The 15776-nt window shown below is 41.3% G+C and overlaps 1 protein-coding gene across 3 annotated transcripts in view; it reads left to right on the top strand.

Moving 5' to 3' along the window:
- Positions 1-8631, top strand: part of slc36a1 (solute carrier family 36 member 1) — a 49339-nt gene extending 40708 nt beyond the window's left edge. For all 3 annotated transcript variants that reach the window (XM_039813010.1, XM_039813011.1, XM_039813009.1), the window contains exon 12: positions 7260-8631. In XM_039813010.1, the coding sequence (XP_039668944.1) occupies positions 7260-7534 (275 nt within the window). In that variant the 3' untranslated portion in view covers positions 7535-8631. The remainder of the gene's footprint in view (positions 1-7259) is intronic.
- Positions 8632-15776: the final 7145 nt, after the last annotated feature.

Below are 15776 nucleotides of genomic sequence, written 5' to 3'. Positions count from 1 at the left end.
CTGGGTACTTCACAGTCTTCATAGACTGTTAAAATTCTCTAATAAAGTAGCGTGGCTTTGTTTTTATTTGAAATTTACTTTAAGCTTTACAGTAACTTCAGTGAGTGCAGCAGTAAATTAACATGTATTTAAATAGCGTGTGCTTTGCATGGTTTGGTTAAACTCTGGATGCTTTAATGCTGTAGGGCATGGTTACCATGGGGTTGTTGTGCAGCTGTTTCCATGCACTTAAAGTCAGTCAGTGTGACTCTTTAGAAAAGCACTCTGCAGCTCATCTGTGTGATTCTTCTATGAGCTGTAACCAGTTAAGTTGAGTCCAGAATGCCCGTGAGAACCATTTAGTTTTTTTCTGTCAACCTTTCCATGTCGTTAAGCCCACTTTAAAGCCACATAAAGGGCATAGACACCCACAGTTTTTCTTTGGTCTGGTGAAAACAATGCTATTTGATCTAAAAGGGCATGAAATCAAAAAATGTTGCCCGATGAAGCCTGAAAATTGATACTGGAAACAAGAAGTTACGTAAAAAAAAACAACAGAGAAAAGGCAAGACTTGGAGATCTGAGCATAAAACTGATTTAAACAATTTCATATTGCATTCTGTGCATGTTAATCATTTCCCTAAGATGTTCATTGCCTATTGAAGAACAGAATGCAGACAAATCTGTTTTCCTTGGCTATAAATATAGGGACCGTGATCGTGTTTATTTCAGAGGCGTAAGTTTAAAGAAAGGTTTGAAATCCCTGAAATGGGTTGGTGATTTGACTTTGGTCAGGTAAGGACAATCCAGGAATGTGACTGTCAGACATTAACAGGAAGGACTTATGCCCAGATATCCTTTGCAAGTCATGTAGAGTTTGAACAAGAGGGTTTTTTAAGTTGGGGATACTTCCGCTGAGTTGTTCCCGTGTCATGACCATTCAAGGACAGCCAAGTCAGTTAAAGTCATCTTTATTGATATAGCACATTGAAAACAACAGCAGTTGACCCAAAGTGCTTGCAAAAAGGTGTTGTTTACCTTGATAACATGTTGGAGCTGTCGACATCCAACAGCTCACTGTGGCTGTTTCTTCTTGTAATATTCCTCCTACTGACCAAAGAGTGCCAAATATGTCCATATCGTTTTATGTTAACCAATTATTATTGAAGAAAAGCACCACTTACAACTTTCTGCAACAAAAATACATTGTATTTTCCATCTTTGCTTTACAAAAAAGGGGAATCGGGGAAGGCTTTTAATGTGAAGGAGAACAGCAGCAGAAGGTGATTTGATTAGTGATTAACACTACGCTAATATGGCTGGAAAGTAATCAGTAAACAGTGTGAACAGGAACGTAGGAGTGAAGCTAAACCCATTGTTTGTAACTCTGTGTTGTTACTGCCTAAAAGTAACAAAGTAAATTGGGTCCTGCCCTCAATGAGGTTGAACAAATGAAAGAGATTTTTGATTTAATTGAGGCTTATGGTTAAATATGGTAAATGGACTGCAGTTATATAGCACTTTTTTAGTCTTAGCGACCACTTAAAACGCTTTGCAACACAAGCCTGCGTTAACCCATTCTCACACACACACATACAGTACATACACTGGTGGCCATTGGTGAAAGAAGTATTCAGATCATTTATGTAAGTACTACACACTGTAAAACTACTCCTTTTCAGGTCATTGGTAGTGATTTGGGGTTCAGTATCCAGCCCAAAGACACTTCATGTAGACTGCAGGGGACAGGGATCAAACCACCAACCTTCTGATTAAAGGAAGGCCGCTCTACATCCTGAATGGTTAAGTTAAAATTAAAAAAATATTCATCTACAACAGTCCAAATTGATTACATTCCCCCCAGCAGACTGTCACCTCCTGATTAAATGAATCCTCACACACGCTCACAGAGAACAGTTGTAGTGATAGCTTCCGCTGCCTTGTATTTTTGTAATTTTAAACAACAATGAGCCATGATGAATCAAATTGGTTACCGTGATGAGTGTACATCCTTTTGGCCAAAGGGCTGAAATTATCTATTTATTTTCCCTAAGAAATTCAAGCCATTTGTAGAGCATCTAGAAGCAATAGTTTAGCGAGGACAGTCGTCCCCTACAGCAAAAGTTTGTAATTACAGCGGAAGGACATATTTGTACTTTTCTACAAGCCCCTGCTAGATGTACCTCCTCGTCAAGCCCACATTACGTTTTCTTTGTGAAGTAAAAATTACTTCTATTTTGTGCTGGAGCCATGATGACTCATATTGGCTTGAGGTGTATACAAAGGACAGCTCTGAAAATTAAGGTACTCTCCACAAAACTTCACTTTCCTCTGCAACAGGAAAGCATGAAGAAAGTTTTGTCCATCTGGCCAAGACATCCTCATCCCTAAACAAAAACTCTTTAATTCCAGCTTGTATTGTTTTAAAATGTTTCCCTTGCATTAGAAGCATACAGATTATCTACATCCATACAGTAATATACACAGTAACTAATTAAAATAGATAAGATATGTGTACATTGTTTCTGTTAATAATGTATTGTATTAAGTGTCCATTTCATTATAATATTCAGATTTATCATAAATAATTGAACATGCACATGTATTTTAAGTTCCGTTAAAGAGGGGTGGAGGTGGGGTCACATTTGAGCATTTAAAAATAACGCAATAGTTACTTTCTGAAGTAACTAGTTACTTTCATAATTTATAACTGAGTAACTAATTTAGTTACTTTTTGGAAGTGGGTAACTAGTAACTGTAACTAATTACTTTGCCCAACACTGCTGACAACTAACCATAATTTCCACTCTCGATTAATCTGTCAAATTTTTACAATTAACTTTGTAAAATGGCCGCCGCACACTTTGAGGTTCATTTTGACTCTTCAGAAACCTCTGGTTGACGTCACGGAGAGTACGTCCATATTTTATACTGTCTGCGGAGCCACCCCACTAGTAGGGCGATAAATGTCAATCACAATTTCCCAGAACCCATGGGGATAAATGTCTTGTTTTGACCAGGCAATAATCAAAACCTAAAGATGACCAATTTACAATTATAAAAAAGCAGCAAATTGCCACATTTCACACGCTGTAACCAGAAAATGTTTGATAAAAGACTGAAATGATTCATTGAGTTGTCTATTAATTCCCCATCAGTCAACTAAACGAACATAGTATAATTTGCTGTGTTAATCTCCTTGGTATCACCATTAAACCAGCTCTTCTAGTCAGATGGATATTCCTTTCAGTCCCTCAGACTTGCAGCTTCACCATTTCAGTCTTTTCTTGGTAGGCAGAAAAAATTCAGTACATCGGAAACATCGGTGCTTTGAGCAACAGTGCAGAGTGACTCATCCAGAGCACTGTCTGTTGGTTTGGAGAAGAGTTTTTGTCGGCTCATCGGGGCAAAGGAAAGAAAGCTGATTGCTGACTCATTATGGTGATGTAGCAGCGGGAGAGAGAGGGAGGTGAGCCAGGGGTTATGTTGACAGAGAAAAGGACGGAAGTATTCAGACAGAAGGGCAGAGGAGGTGTGTTTGATGCCAAGTTATTGATCGTTAGGGGTTATGGGGTATCAAATGATGTACTCTGTTGGCGAGACTGCATCACAAAAATTGTAAATCAGCACATTTTATCACTTTGTCTTCCTCTTTCGAACATTATGGTTTATAGATTTGTCATTGACAAGGTGGACAAATCAACTGTCCTGTGGTTGGAACAATATATTCTCCAGGATTTTCCTGTTTGCGCCTCGCGTCCACAAAACTACGCCGTTTCCGATCCCCTAAAACGGAGACATTTGGAAACCCTGCTGCCCCCTGTTTTGGTTTGAAAACTCCGGGGTTGCTTTGTACTCTAGACGGACGCAAACGGTGATCTTTGGAAATGGCGACGCACGTCAGTCGGTCTAATCAGTTACGTAGGTAGGCTTACATGCCTTCCATTAACCGTTCCACCTTGTTGTTGGTCCAAGCAAATCAGTTCCTGGCAGGACGTTCCCTACCATTATAAGGCTTGGGTGCAGCACTCAAGCCGTTTGAACCCAAGCACTCAACCCAAGCTGAATGAATGTAAAATCAATGTGAGCATCAAAACTAACTAAATTACTTTTCTCAGATTTAATGATTGTAGTTGGTCCCCAGTGCACTTCTTTAACAAGTTTTGTCTTTTAAGCTTTTAAGTGTTATTCATGTATTATCTGCTCTAGCTTTTCCAACTTTTAGACACATGGTAATAATGTTCCCAACTGATGTGAAAAATATAACATTTTCTCGATGGAGGACCTCTAAACCATCCACCAAATACGTGCACCTAAGTCTTCCACAAACCTAAGGAAAACACAAGCTATTATGATCATCGGGAAAGATGATGTCCATGAGTGTTGACAATTACCCCATTGTCTCATTGCAGACAACAACATGTCGTCATGCACTCTGTAGAGTAATAATCTTAAGGCAAAGTCCTTCTGCTATAGAGCATGATATGTAGGGCCGCCTTGCTTGAAATGAACACCACCTCTGTTGATATTGTTTATAAAACAAATACGTAGTTCCATCTTTAATGAACTACAGTCCACTAAGCAGCAGCCAGACCAGGGCCGATAATCGGTCTATCCCTAAACACGATCATCCTATTTTTTTCTTTCTCTGACGTCTTTGTTGTTCTTTGAAGGTGTCTCACTGTATAGCGTGCTCTCCTGCATAACAACGACGAGGCTGGAACAAAGTGTTTTCTCTTTGTTGAGTTTTTACGGCCAAATTAGTGTGCTCGGAGCGTTTCCTCTTCAGCCCTTTTGATTCTGCGTAATGATCCACCTTCTGCCTCGCTCTCAGGGGACAGCAGCCTGCCTTTTAGCTACAGCCCTGTGGATTATTTGCTATTAAGGCTCAGGACGATCTCAAGTTATGCCTGACCCCCCCTTCAAATGTAGTTCGAAGAGCACCCTTCACCGGCGAGGGCCTTTTCCTGGAAGTGACCGGTCTACTCCCCGCGAGCGTGTGGCAGCGATGTGCTTTCGCCGTACTTGTCACATGAAAGCTCGACCTTGCCGTCGCCCAATAGGTCAATTTGACACACTTTGTGAACACGATGCGGCAAGCAGTTGATTACGCTTCACGGAGTCCTTTATCAACCGCTGGTAATGGGTGTCTGACGTACACAAAACAAGAACACCCAACTTGTCCTAACTGTGCGAACAAACGGAGCAAGAGATGAAGTGTGTGGGTGTGTGTGTGTGTGTGGCAAAGCAAGCACGCCTGTGTTCAGGTGTCTCCATGCGTGTGATAACTGCCCGTGTGCAGACAATTCAGGGTTTGAGATCCGCTGTGGAATGTGTCATCGGGAACGGAAACTCATACCTCAGTCGTGACAATGCAGCGCCGTGCCAGAGCGGACGCTTGATTTGTCCGAGCGCGGCTGCGCGTCTCTGTTTATGCTCGTCTCCACCGCGACGGGGGAAGATGCCTCTTCAGTCATTCTGCCACGGTCTTCAGTGACCGTGGCAGAATTGTGACTGCTCCCGCCGATGCGTGAAAAACAATCCACACAATCACAGCTCTCTTTTCTCCCAGCAGCATCTCTGCCCTCTCCTTCTCAATTTGTCATTTTCTCCCCCCCACTTTCCATTTCTTTTACTCCTCTTCCCTCCTCCTCCTCCTCCTCCTCCTCCTCCCTTTATTCCCTGATGCAGTTCATCTCATTTCTCATGCATCCCTCTTTTCTTCTTGATCTCTCAGATCTCTGAAGGGTAAATCCAGACAGCTAGCTAGTCTATCTGTCCAATCTGAGTTTTCTGTTGCACGAATAAAACAAACTTTGAAAGTACACGTTCCACCAAAACAAGTTCCTTCTCAAGGCTATTTTGCAGAGGCACCGCTTAGCGCCGCCCAAGACCATTGTGATTGGTTTAAAGAAATGCCAATAAACAAGAGAATGTTTTTCTCCCATCCCGGAATGCTGTGTGGAGTAGAGTGCTGATCGGGCCGCATTTTTCTGTCCGAGCCCGGCCCATGTCCGACAGAGCAGTAACCGAGCCCGACAATTAAAATCTTGTTTTTTTTCCTAATGACACATACGTTTGTTTGTGTGGAAAGCCCGCTTTTATTAAGCAACTGTAGGAAGGCATTCGGAAATGTCAGCAGATGAGCGCATCAGCGCGCACGGGGCAACAAGCGCACGTTAACACAGGCGCGCAACTACATAGGCTGATAAGCTTTTTTAAATTTAAAATGTTCAATGCCTTATCACTCTGATGTGACCGAGCCCGACCCCGAACATCAATTCTAAATATCTGTCCGAACCGGGCCCGGCCCGTCAGGCTCGGTTTGGGTATCCATCCTCTAGTGTGGACTAGCCATACCCTCCTCCGCAGCACTGTGGAGGAAAGTCTGGCAATGCAAGACTAGTAGTGTAGTACTTCTCCATGACATATAAAAATAAAACATCTTTTTCTTGAAATGGGGTTGATAATATACTACACCTGGCTTCTACAGGGGAGTAAACCTTTGTTTTACAATCTCGTAGCTTGTGGTAAGTCTACCTTGGATAGTTTAGACATTATGGCTAATAATCAAAATCTTTATGGAGAAAATTAATGGAATTTTTACTTTCGGAACCTCAGAAGAGACTGTAGAGAGATGGTATTTAGTTCTCCAAAGAGGCTAAAGGTCACAGTCTTAATGAGTTTTTAATCCCAGTGTTTTCTCTCTGTTAGTGGGAGACTTAGGTGCGCGAATTCGGCGGGGGGTTTAGGCTTCCTTGCTCCAGAAAATGTGTTTTTCAAAAAAGAGATTTTGTGTCTCTTTGTATTTGTGTTGTGTCTTTTTTTGGTCATTTTTGTTTTCTTATGGGTTATTTGGGGCTCTGTTCTTTTGGCGTCCCTTTGTAGTCGCTCTGTGTCCCTTTTTGTGGTAGTTTTGCGTCTCTTTTTTTCATCATCATCATACATCTTTTTGGACCATTATTATCACCATATACTGTATGTGTCTGAAACGTTGAAAAAGCTGGCGTGGATCATAAATAAATAACACTCAAAAAGCTTAGAGACAAAACTTCATTTCATTCACAATCATTAGATCTGAGAAAAGTCTTTTAGTTACACTCATTCTTAGGGCTTAGTTACTGCCCAAACGGCTCGGGTGCTGCACCTAAACCATATAAAGGCAGGGAAAACCCTGAAGCCATCGCTCAAAAAGCTGAGATAAGAAAAAAAGAACCAGTTATAAACAGCAAAGAAGTCTATTAACCAATATGAATGTCTCTCTGCTTGTCCTCCTCCAGGTGCTCTCGCCATCCTGATACCGGAGCTGGACCTGGTCATCTCATTGGTTGGCTCGGTCAGCAGCAGTTTCCTGGCGCTGATATTCCCTCCCATCCTCCAGATTCTAACTTTTCACACGGAGGGCCTGTCGCCGCTGGTGACCGTCAGGAACATCATCATCAGCATGATCGGCTTCATCGGCTTCCTCACAGGAACCTACATCGCCATCTCCGAGATCGTCGCCCGTAATGGACTCAAGCGCGAAGAGACGTTCTCCTCCTACATGGTCCAGTGATGAGGTGATGAAGGGACTGTTGGCAGGTGGATGAAAAACAAACACACCCAGGCCATTTAGAAACCATGTTAGGGAACATTTTTTTTTATTTTATTTCTTATTTTGTTTGCTGCTGTTGGATATGGCACCCATTTAAGGATTCAGTAAGTTTAGGCTGTGTAGAACCTGTATGGGTTTTTGACCCTGAAACATGATTTATGCTTCTGCGTTAAATCCACGCCATGACCATGTACGTAGGTGCGTGGAGATACGGACCCTACGCCGTAGCCTGACGTGCACCTCTCGAAAAATTTAACTAAATGTCGCGGCGACTTCTCCATAAACCAAGGAGAGGGTTAACTTTTCTTGCTACGGATTCCCCACCGTGGTCAGAAAGAACAGGGGAGACACTTGACTATGACTGTAGAGTCGGCACTTGCTCTACCACACACTCCCCACACCCACACACACACACACACACACACACACACACACACACACACATGCCTGCTCTGCTCTTCTGTTAAAGAGATGGACGCACACACCAACCCACAAGTATAAGCTTCAGGCCACTTACGTAGGCTACGGCGAATGCTCTGCGTGGTTTCTCTGCAGAACCATAAGTCACGCTTAGCTGTTGTGTTTCATTATGTCACTGCTGTACAGTGTCCTGTCTTATCTGACATACATGACAACCTCCAGTTACTCACATTTCATCAGGTCTAGGAATTTAGTGCAATCTAAGGATAACATAATTATGATAAAGGCTAAATAATAAGACTTTAAGACGGAGGGTTTTCTAGAGGTAAGTTATCATTTTGACAACCTGAATATATTAATTATATCAAACTACCTCGCAAAATGGTATCAATTTGGTCTTTCAAAACTTCTCCACTTCCAGATTAGACGCTGTTGCTGAAATAATGTGGACTTGTTACCCAAACAGCTTCTCATTTAGAGCTTTTAGAGTTTGACCACCCATCCCCAAAAAATGTTTGCACTTTGATTTATGCCTTATTCAGTGAGACAGCGCACTACTTTGATAACGTGTCACGCAAACTTTAAATCATGTAACCGTATCTACAAATGACATACAGCATTTTTTTTTATAAAAAAAAATATGTACAACATAATGGGTTGATTATTCGATTTTGGTGCTCGAATCCTGAGAGCGAGGTTACACAGGTCCGAACATGTGCATAGTGTTTACATTAGTGCTTAGATGTACGGAAGTAAAATACATTCACCAAAGGAACAAATAGGAGTCTGTATCTCTTAATTTACAGATATTAAAGGGATAGTTGAAGCTGTTTTTGCCATCTATTGTTTTTTCAAAGCCTCCTTTGACAAAAAACAGTCACTTTACCTTGAAGAACACAGGAGTTCCCGGTGTACCGCTGCCTCCATCATAAGTGGGCATTCACACAACAACAAAAAATGGAGCGATCCGGCAATTTGCCTCAGAATGGCGGGGAGGGGTGGAGAGATTGTCAATGAAAGGCCCATTTGTGTGACATCCTGTTGTGTTCTTAAACCGCCCAACAAAGCACAAGTAGACTTTATATTTCACAATTACTGTTTTCCCGCTAGATTGTTTGTAGATCTCGACGTTTTCGACCGCATATAAAGGCAGCTTTATTTCACAGGAGAGAGAAAGAATAGAGACGAGCGAGACATGGTGAGTGCTTTGTTGTTGCAGGAAACATTCAGCTGTTACACAAACTCCCGGGCAGTGCAGTGCTTGTGTTTTGTTTTGTTTTTTTACCCTCAAAGTGTTTTATAACTTTCTTGTGGCAGCGATAGAGGCAGTGATGTTTCCTGTACGGGACTCTCACACCGCCATAAACCACAGCTCAAAACACTGCGACAAGTAGGGCTGGGCAATATTATCGATATTATATCGATATCGTGATACGAGACTAGATATCGTCTTAGATTTTGGATATCGTCCTATCGTGATATGACATAAGTGGTGTCTTTTCCTGGTTTTAAAGGCTGCATTACAGTAAAGTGTTGTCATTTTCTGAACTTACCAGACTGTTCAAGCTGTTTTATTATTTGCCTTTTCTCCACTTAGACATTATGTCCACATTACTGATGATTATTTATCTAAAATCTAAGTGTGAAGCTATTTTGTTAAAGCACCAATTGTCAACCCTAGAATATCGCCGCAATATCGATATCGAGGAATTTGTTCAAGAATATTGTGATATCTGATATTTTCTCCCTATCGCCCAGCCCTTGCAAGAAGTCTGATCTCCTGTTAAATGATTGGCCACCGCAGCGTGACGTAGGCGTTGCGTTTCTCCAAAAGTTGAGTCAGTCTCAACGTTTCACCGCAGGCCCGCTGTGTTTTTTTGAGTGTGAACACAGCTTAAACTTAATTTAAGCCCCAACTATGAGCTATCATGAGATAATTAAAGCTATAGTGCGTCCTTTCTGTTACCCCCCCCCATTAGGAATTCTAACTGACACCAAAACTGTTGGCGCGTCCACATGATACAAGCCTTCCGTGATCGCGTACAGACCCCCCACCCCTCCTCCAAGTAAAACATTCCAATCAAAGGGAAAATAGACAACTTGAAGAATAGGAAGAATATCTATATTTACATGTGTGTTCAATTTTTAAAAGCTTTACATAAGTTGGTTGCTATTCATCTCCAAAAAACAAGAAACCAGGATTTGATAAGAATTCTGATTGATAAGCACAATGATCCTCAACCCAAGACAATATGCCGCATTTTTTTTTAAACAAAACATTAAATCAAAATATATCAGACTTGGTAAACTTAGTTGTATTGTGTTTTATGCAGGAGCTCTGATGTGTACGACCTTTTTGTTCTTCTTGTCCTTAAAACGTTGCTCTTATATTTTTTTAAATGTGTTTCTGTGTGTTAATGTATTGACTAAAAAACTTACACCTAACCCTGAACATGTTCTTTTGGTTTGATTACGGAGAGGGTCTGCGTGTAAAATAATGTAATATGTATGTAATATAAAACATGTTTCAGTTAAAAGCTGTAGGTATTATATTGATGAAATAAACCCTATCCATCTGCTTTAGTAAACAGACAGGCCAACTGAAACTGTAAGTTCGTTCTGAAGCTTCTGTACTCTTTTATGTAGGGCTGGGGTAAAATAATCGATTTACTTAAAACCAATCTTTGTTTGAGTGATCTGATGTCGAGTGATAAAAATCTCGATCTCAATCTTTTAAGATATGCCTTTTCACCATGTATGTGGTTTATTGATGTAAACATTAACCTGGCGCAAACATATTTTAAGGGTTGTTTCATGCTTGTACAATTTACAGCAGAAGTTCTCTGAGAATTAGGGATAGACCGATACTGGTTTTTCAAGGCCAATACACTTACCTATTATAAGTAGTTAAAGCTATAGTGCGTAGTTTCTGTCGCCCCCATGAGGAATACTAATTCATGACAACAAAGCTGTCCACGTGATACAAGCCTTCCGTCATGCACCCCCACCCCTCCTCCACACAGTTGCTAGTAGCCAAGGAGGACATGGAGGATTAAAAAAACATGAAGGACTCTTCAGAAGAGGTCATTATTTTCACTCAAGTTTCTGCGTGCAAAAGTCGCCGGACGCCACGATCTTCTGAACATAGTCATACTGAGAGATCCAGAGAGAGTTGTGTGGAGCTGATAGTCTTAATTAGCTTTGTAGCAACTCATTTGGCAATGGCTTGAATGTAACAGACGTTTATTAATATCAAAAAGTTATGCACTAAAGCTTTAATGAAACCAATAACCGATATTTGGAACCGATATGCATTTACGGTGAAAATAAAAAAATCCAAACCAAAACTTTGTTTAGATGCTTTAAGCAATTATTTAATAAATTTGAAGCTTTCAACATAATACACAGTAAAAGATCGGTTATCAGGCAAATAAAACGCTGATAAAGATAATCTGCAAACTGCCAAAAACTTTTTTGCCAGGGCCGATAATCTGTCCATCCCTAAACTTTTCAAATCTCACCTGCTCTCACTGCTGTTCTGACTACAGGTATGCAGGCTCCAAAATTCACTTTTTTGTCCAACAGCCAAATGGCTAGTGAATGTTCACATTTTACCAGCCACTCAATAGATTTCCTTTTTTTATTTTTTTGGGCTGGTGAGTGAAGCCACTTGCGTTTGGCTAGTAGATGGTGCTAATTTTTTGACCCTGCAGGTATGTCACTGGGATTCTCAAGTATTCTTTTGCCTCCCAAAAACCCTCTGACATTCTCAACGCTCAACGGTTCTTGGTTTATTTCCTTACCCAGTAATAAATTCAGATAATCACTTTCCACAGAGTCTATCTATAAAGTCTGTCACAGGTTACACCCGAGGGAAGATGTGTTAGGATTATTTATAGCCTCAGAGACCAAGGCGCCGATTGGTAGAAAGTGCACTTGAGGTGAAATACTTTCTTAGCTTTCAGTTATCGGGCAAATAAAACGCCAATACAGATAATCTGCAAACTGCCAAAAAACAGCCCGATAATCAGTCTATCCATACTGAGAATGTCCATTATATCCAAGCAAAGTTGGTATTGTAACAAATATTTCCATAACCTCATTGATACCGAATCGGAAATGTAATCCAAACGGGACCTTGTGAATCTGAATCTTATCGATTCTGGAAGTCATTGGTGACACGCAGCCCTGGCTGTATGTCTTCAGTGTCTCTGTGGCAGTATAAAGAGGACGTGGGGTTTTTAAACCGGAGAGCTATGAGCCTTATGTGTAAAGGATTTGTAACAGCTGTCGGTTTAAATCACAGTTGAAGTTGTTTTTGTGTGTACAGTATATCCATTTGTGGCACATGTAAATGTAAAACACAGACACACACACACAACTGTTTAATCTTATTTGGAATACCCATTTTTCTGGTATTCTCTTATGGATGGAACTTATGTGCTAAAAAATATTTTGAATAAGATGTTCTCCACATTTCCCACTAGACACTTTAAGAGGAGGATGATGATGATGATGATGATGATGATGATGATGATGATGTGAAGCTAGTCAAAGAAGACTAATTTCACTTGGCTCACTTTCATTCAGGTTTGTATCTTATTATGATTTTCAGTCAGTTAATGGATTCATTATTTGTCAGTTAAACGGTTGTTTAAAAAGTTTCAGTTTATTTTGAGATTTGTTTTGATAAACTAATTAAAACCCATAACCCATTTTCATTTCCCTGTATGAATAAATAACATTCAAAGTGATGTCATGGGCTTTACTGTCTTTTTTTTTGTTTGTTAAATAGCTGCCAAAACTTGTTTTGTTAAATATTGGTTCTTCTGGGGCGCCTGGAAAGCTCGCCTGGTGGGGCGTGCGCCCCATGCACAGAGGCTCAGTCCTTACCGCAGCGGCCGTGGGTTCAACTCCGACCTCCAGCCCCATCGCCCCTCTCTCTCCCCTATAAATAATCCAAAACATTTTTTTCTTCTGAGGGTTAACGTGAAATGCAAGAAACTTCAATGTTTGACCCGGTTGGGAAAAATGAAATGTAGTCTTGTCTAAAACCAGCTGAAAGTAAATGTTTTCAACACAAATTTTGCTGGAAACCAGATTCATGTTTTTAAAAAAAAAACACATTATTTGTCCTACTGCAGCAGGATAACTGCATTAGGACACCTCTACACTGTACATCTGTGGCCAAACAATAATCCCAGGGTCAGCAGACTGGAGGAAGGCCATTGTTAGACAGTTTCTCCAGTTATGTGTTGTTGACGTTTTTCCAATTATTTTAAAGTGCTCATCTTATGCTTTTTGGCATTTACCCTTTCCTTTATTGTGTTGTATATCTTTTTGTGCATGTAATAGGCTTCCAAAGTGAAAAAGCCCAAAGTCCCCCCCCAAAATGACTTACCATCTCCAACAGAAAACACTGTTCACCAACTGCTCCAAACAGCTCTGTTGTAGTCCAGCCTTTACTTCAGAGACAGACGTGGTCACTTTGGAACACACGTTATAATGCTCGCCTAGCTGCTAGCATGGCACGCCCTCATACCCTGCTTCTGACTGGCTAGTAGTCCTTACCTAGGTACTGTCAGGGCATGCCCTCATACCCTGCTTCTGACTGGCTAGTAGTCCTTACCTAACTACTGTCAGGGCACGCCCTCATACCCTGCTTCTGATTGGCTAGTAGTCCTTACCTAGGTACTGTCAGGGCATGCCCTCATACCCTGCTTCTGACTGGCTAGTAGTCCTTACCTAGGTACTGTCAGGGCATGCCCTCATACTCTGCTTCTGACTGGCTAGTAGTCCTTACCTAGCTACTGAGCATGTGCGACTCCCAACAAAGATGGAACAGAAGTGAGATGTCCCACTCTGTAGCTAAAACGGAGAGCTCAACACACAGGGTGAAAAGAGGAGCTGCAACAATGTGCAGTACAACAAAAATATGGTGTTTTTTTTTTTATTATTAAACCATGTAAACCTATTCTGGTACAACCTCAATACAATTATGTACCTGAAAATGAGCATAATATGAGCACTTTAAGCAGTCACAGACTTGTAATCTATTTTCCCTCAGAAAATGTTTTGAATGTCATTAAAACTTTAACACGATTATGAAATGTGTTAACGTGTAAATCTAACTTTTCTGGTTGAGTTTTTTTTTTTTGGATGTCAAGCAGGCTGTCCTTTTATCACAAGGTTGGCGGTTTGATCCCCGGCTCCTCCTGTACACATGTTCAAGTGTCCTTAAGCATGACGCAGAACCCCAAGATGCTCCTGATTGGTAGGCCAGCGCCTTGCGTGGCTGCTCCACCCCCATCGGTGTATGAATGTTTGTGTGAATGTAAAGCAGTAGAGTAGAAAGTAAGGATCGACCGATAATTAGTAGTTAATATAACTGATATTTGGAACCGATATCCATTTACAGTGAAAATTAAAATCTTTAAGTCAAAAATAAGATTTTGGAATGTTACGAACTCCAACACAAAACTTTTTTTAAATGCTTTACGCAATTATTTAATAAATTAGAAACTTTCAACATAATACCCGGTAAGAGAGTCAGATAGTGTTGTGGGGGGGGCGGGACATTAAGTCAGACTCAGTGGTGAGGGAAACCAAAGCAGAGGGACAGACACAGAGCTGTAGCCGAGCCAAAGTAGCACACTTTTTTTTTTTTTTTTTTTTTTTACGATTATTTTTCGAGGCTTTTCCCTTAATTGACAGTGGCTAGACTGGTGAGGGGGGGGGAGACGGGGGATGACACACCGCAAAGGGCAGCGGGTCGGATTCAAACCCACGCCGCTGCAGGACTCAGCCAACATGGGGCACACGCTGTTAATGGGTGAGCTAGAGGCCACCCAAGTAGCACACTTTTTAATTCATTAACTTTATCGTTTATCAGGCAAATAGTCTCTTTCCACGACGTTCCACTTCCGGGGTTTGCTCCGATGCCGCAGGAAATTCCAGCGGATGCATGTCTTTCTCCTTCCTCTGTCTTTGTGTTGGCGTTCTAACCTCCGGTGGATTTCTGAGGACTCTGGTTAACTGCTCCTCAGATCTCTGCAGGGGAAATCCAGACAGCTAGCTAGACTATCTGTCCAATCGGAGTTTTCTGTTGCACGACTAAAACAAACTTTGAACGTACACATGTTCCACCAAAACAAGTTCCTTCCTGAGAATATTCCGCAGCGGCTCCGTTCGGAGCTTTGCGCCACCCAAGACGATTGTGATTGGTTTAAAGAAATGCCAATAAACCAGAGAACATTTTATCTCCCATCCCAGAATGCTGTGTGGACTAGCCAGACCCTCCTCCGCAGTGTGTGGAGGAAGGTCTGGCAAAGTGAGACTATCAGGCAAATAAAACGCAGATACAGACAATCTGCAAACTGCCAAAAAAACGGGCCGATAAATGGTCTATCACTACTAGAAAGGTGCCGTATAAATGCGGACCATTTACCATAAAAGAGCAAACTATTATCATCTCTTGCTGACGTTTTTTGAGCCTTTACGTCTGCAGAATGTAAATCCAAGCCAAATAAAATACCTTGGAGCTCTGAGGCTTGGTTGGTATTCTTCTTCTCCGTGTCCCTGAAGTTCAAAAACTTTTTAAACATTCGCTGCACAAGCTGTCCGAGTAATCCTGTTTGCTGCCTTATTGATAAAAATGAGAGGGAGGCCAATTTGATTGGGAAAGAGAGAAAAAAATGTCTCTTGAGCTTAATTTTCCTCCATAAAGCTCCACACTTAACAAACTGTCAAAGATGGAATTTCATTAACCCGAGTGGGAGCAAGG

Source organism: Perca fluviatilis, chromosome 10 (genome assembly GCF_010015445.1).
Source record: "Perca fluviatilis chromosome 10, GENO_Pfluv_1.0, whole genome shotgun sequence".
Taxonomy (NCBI): Eukaryota; Metazoa; Chordata; class Actinopteri; order Perciformes; family Percidae; genus Perca; species Perca fluviatilis.
The sequence above is the reverse complement of the archived record's forward strand: the minus strand, read 5'-3'. Positions and strand labels throughout refer to the sequence as shown.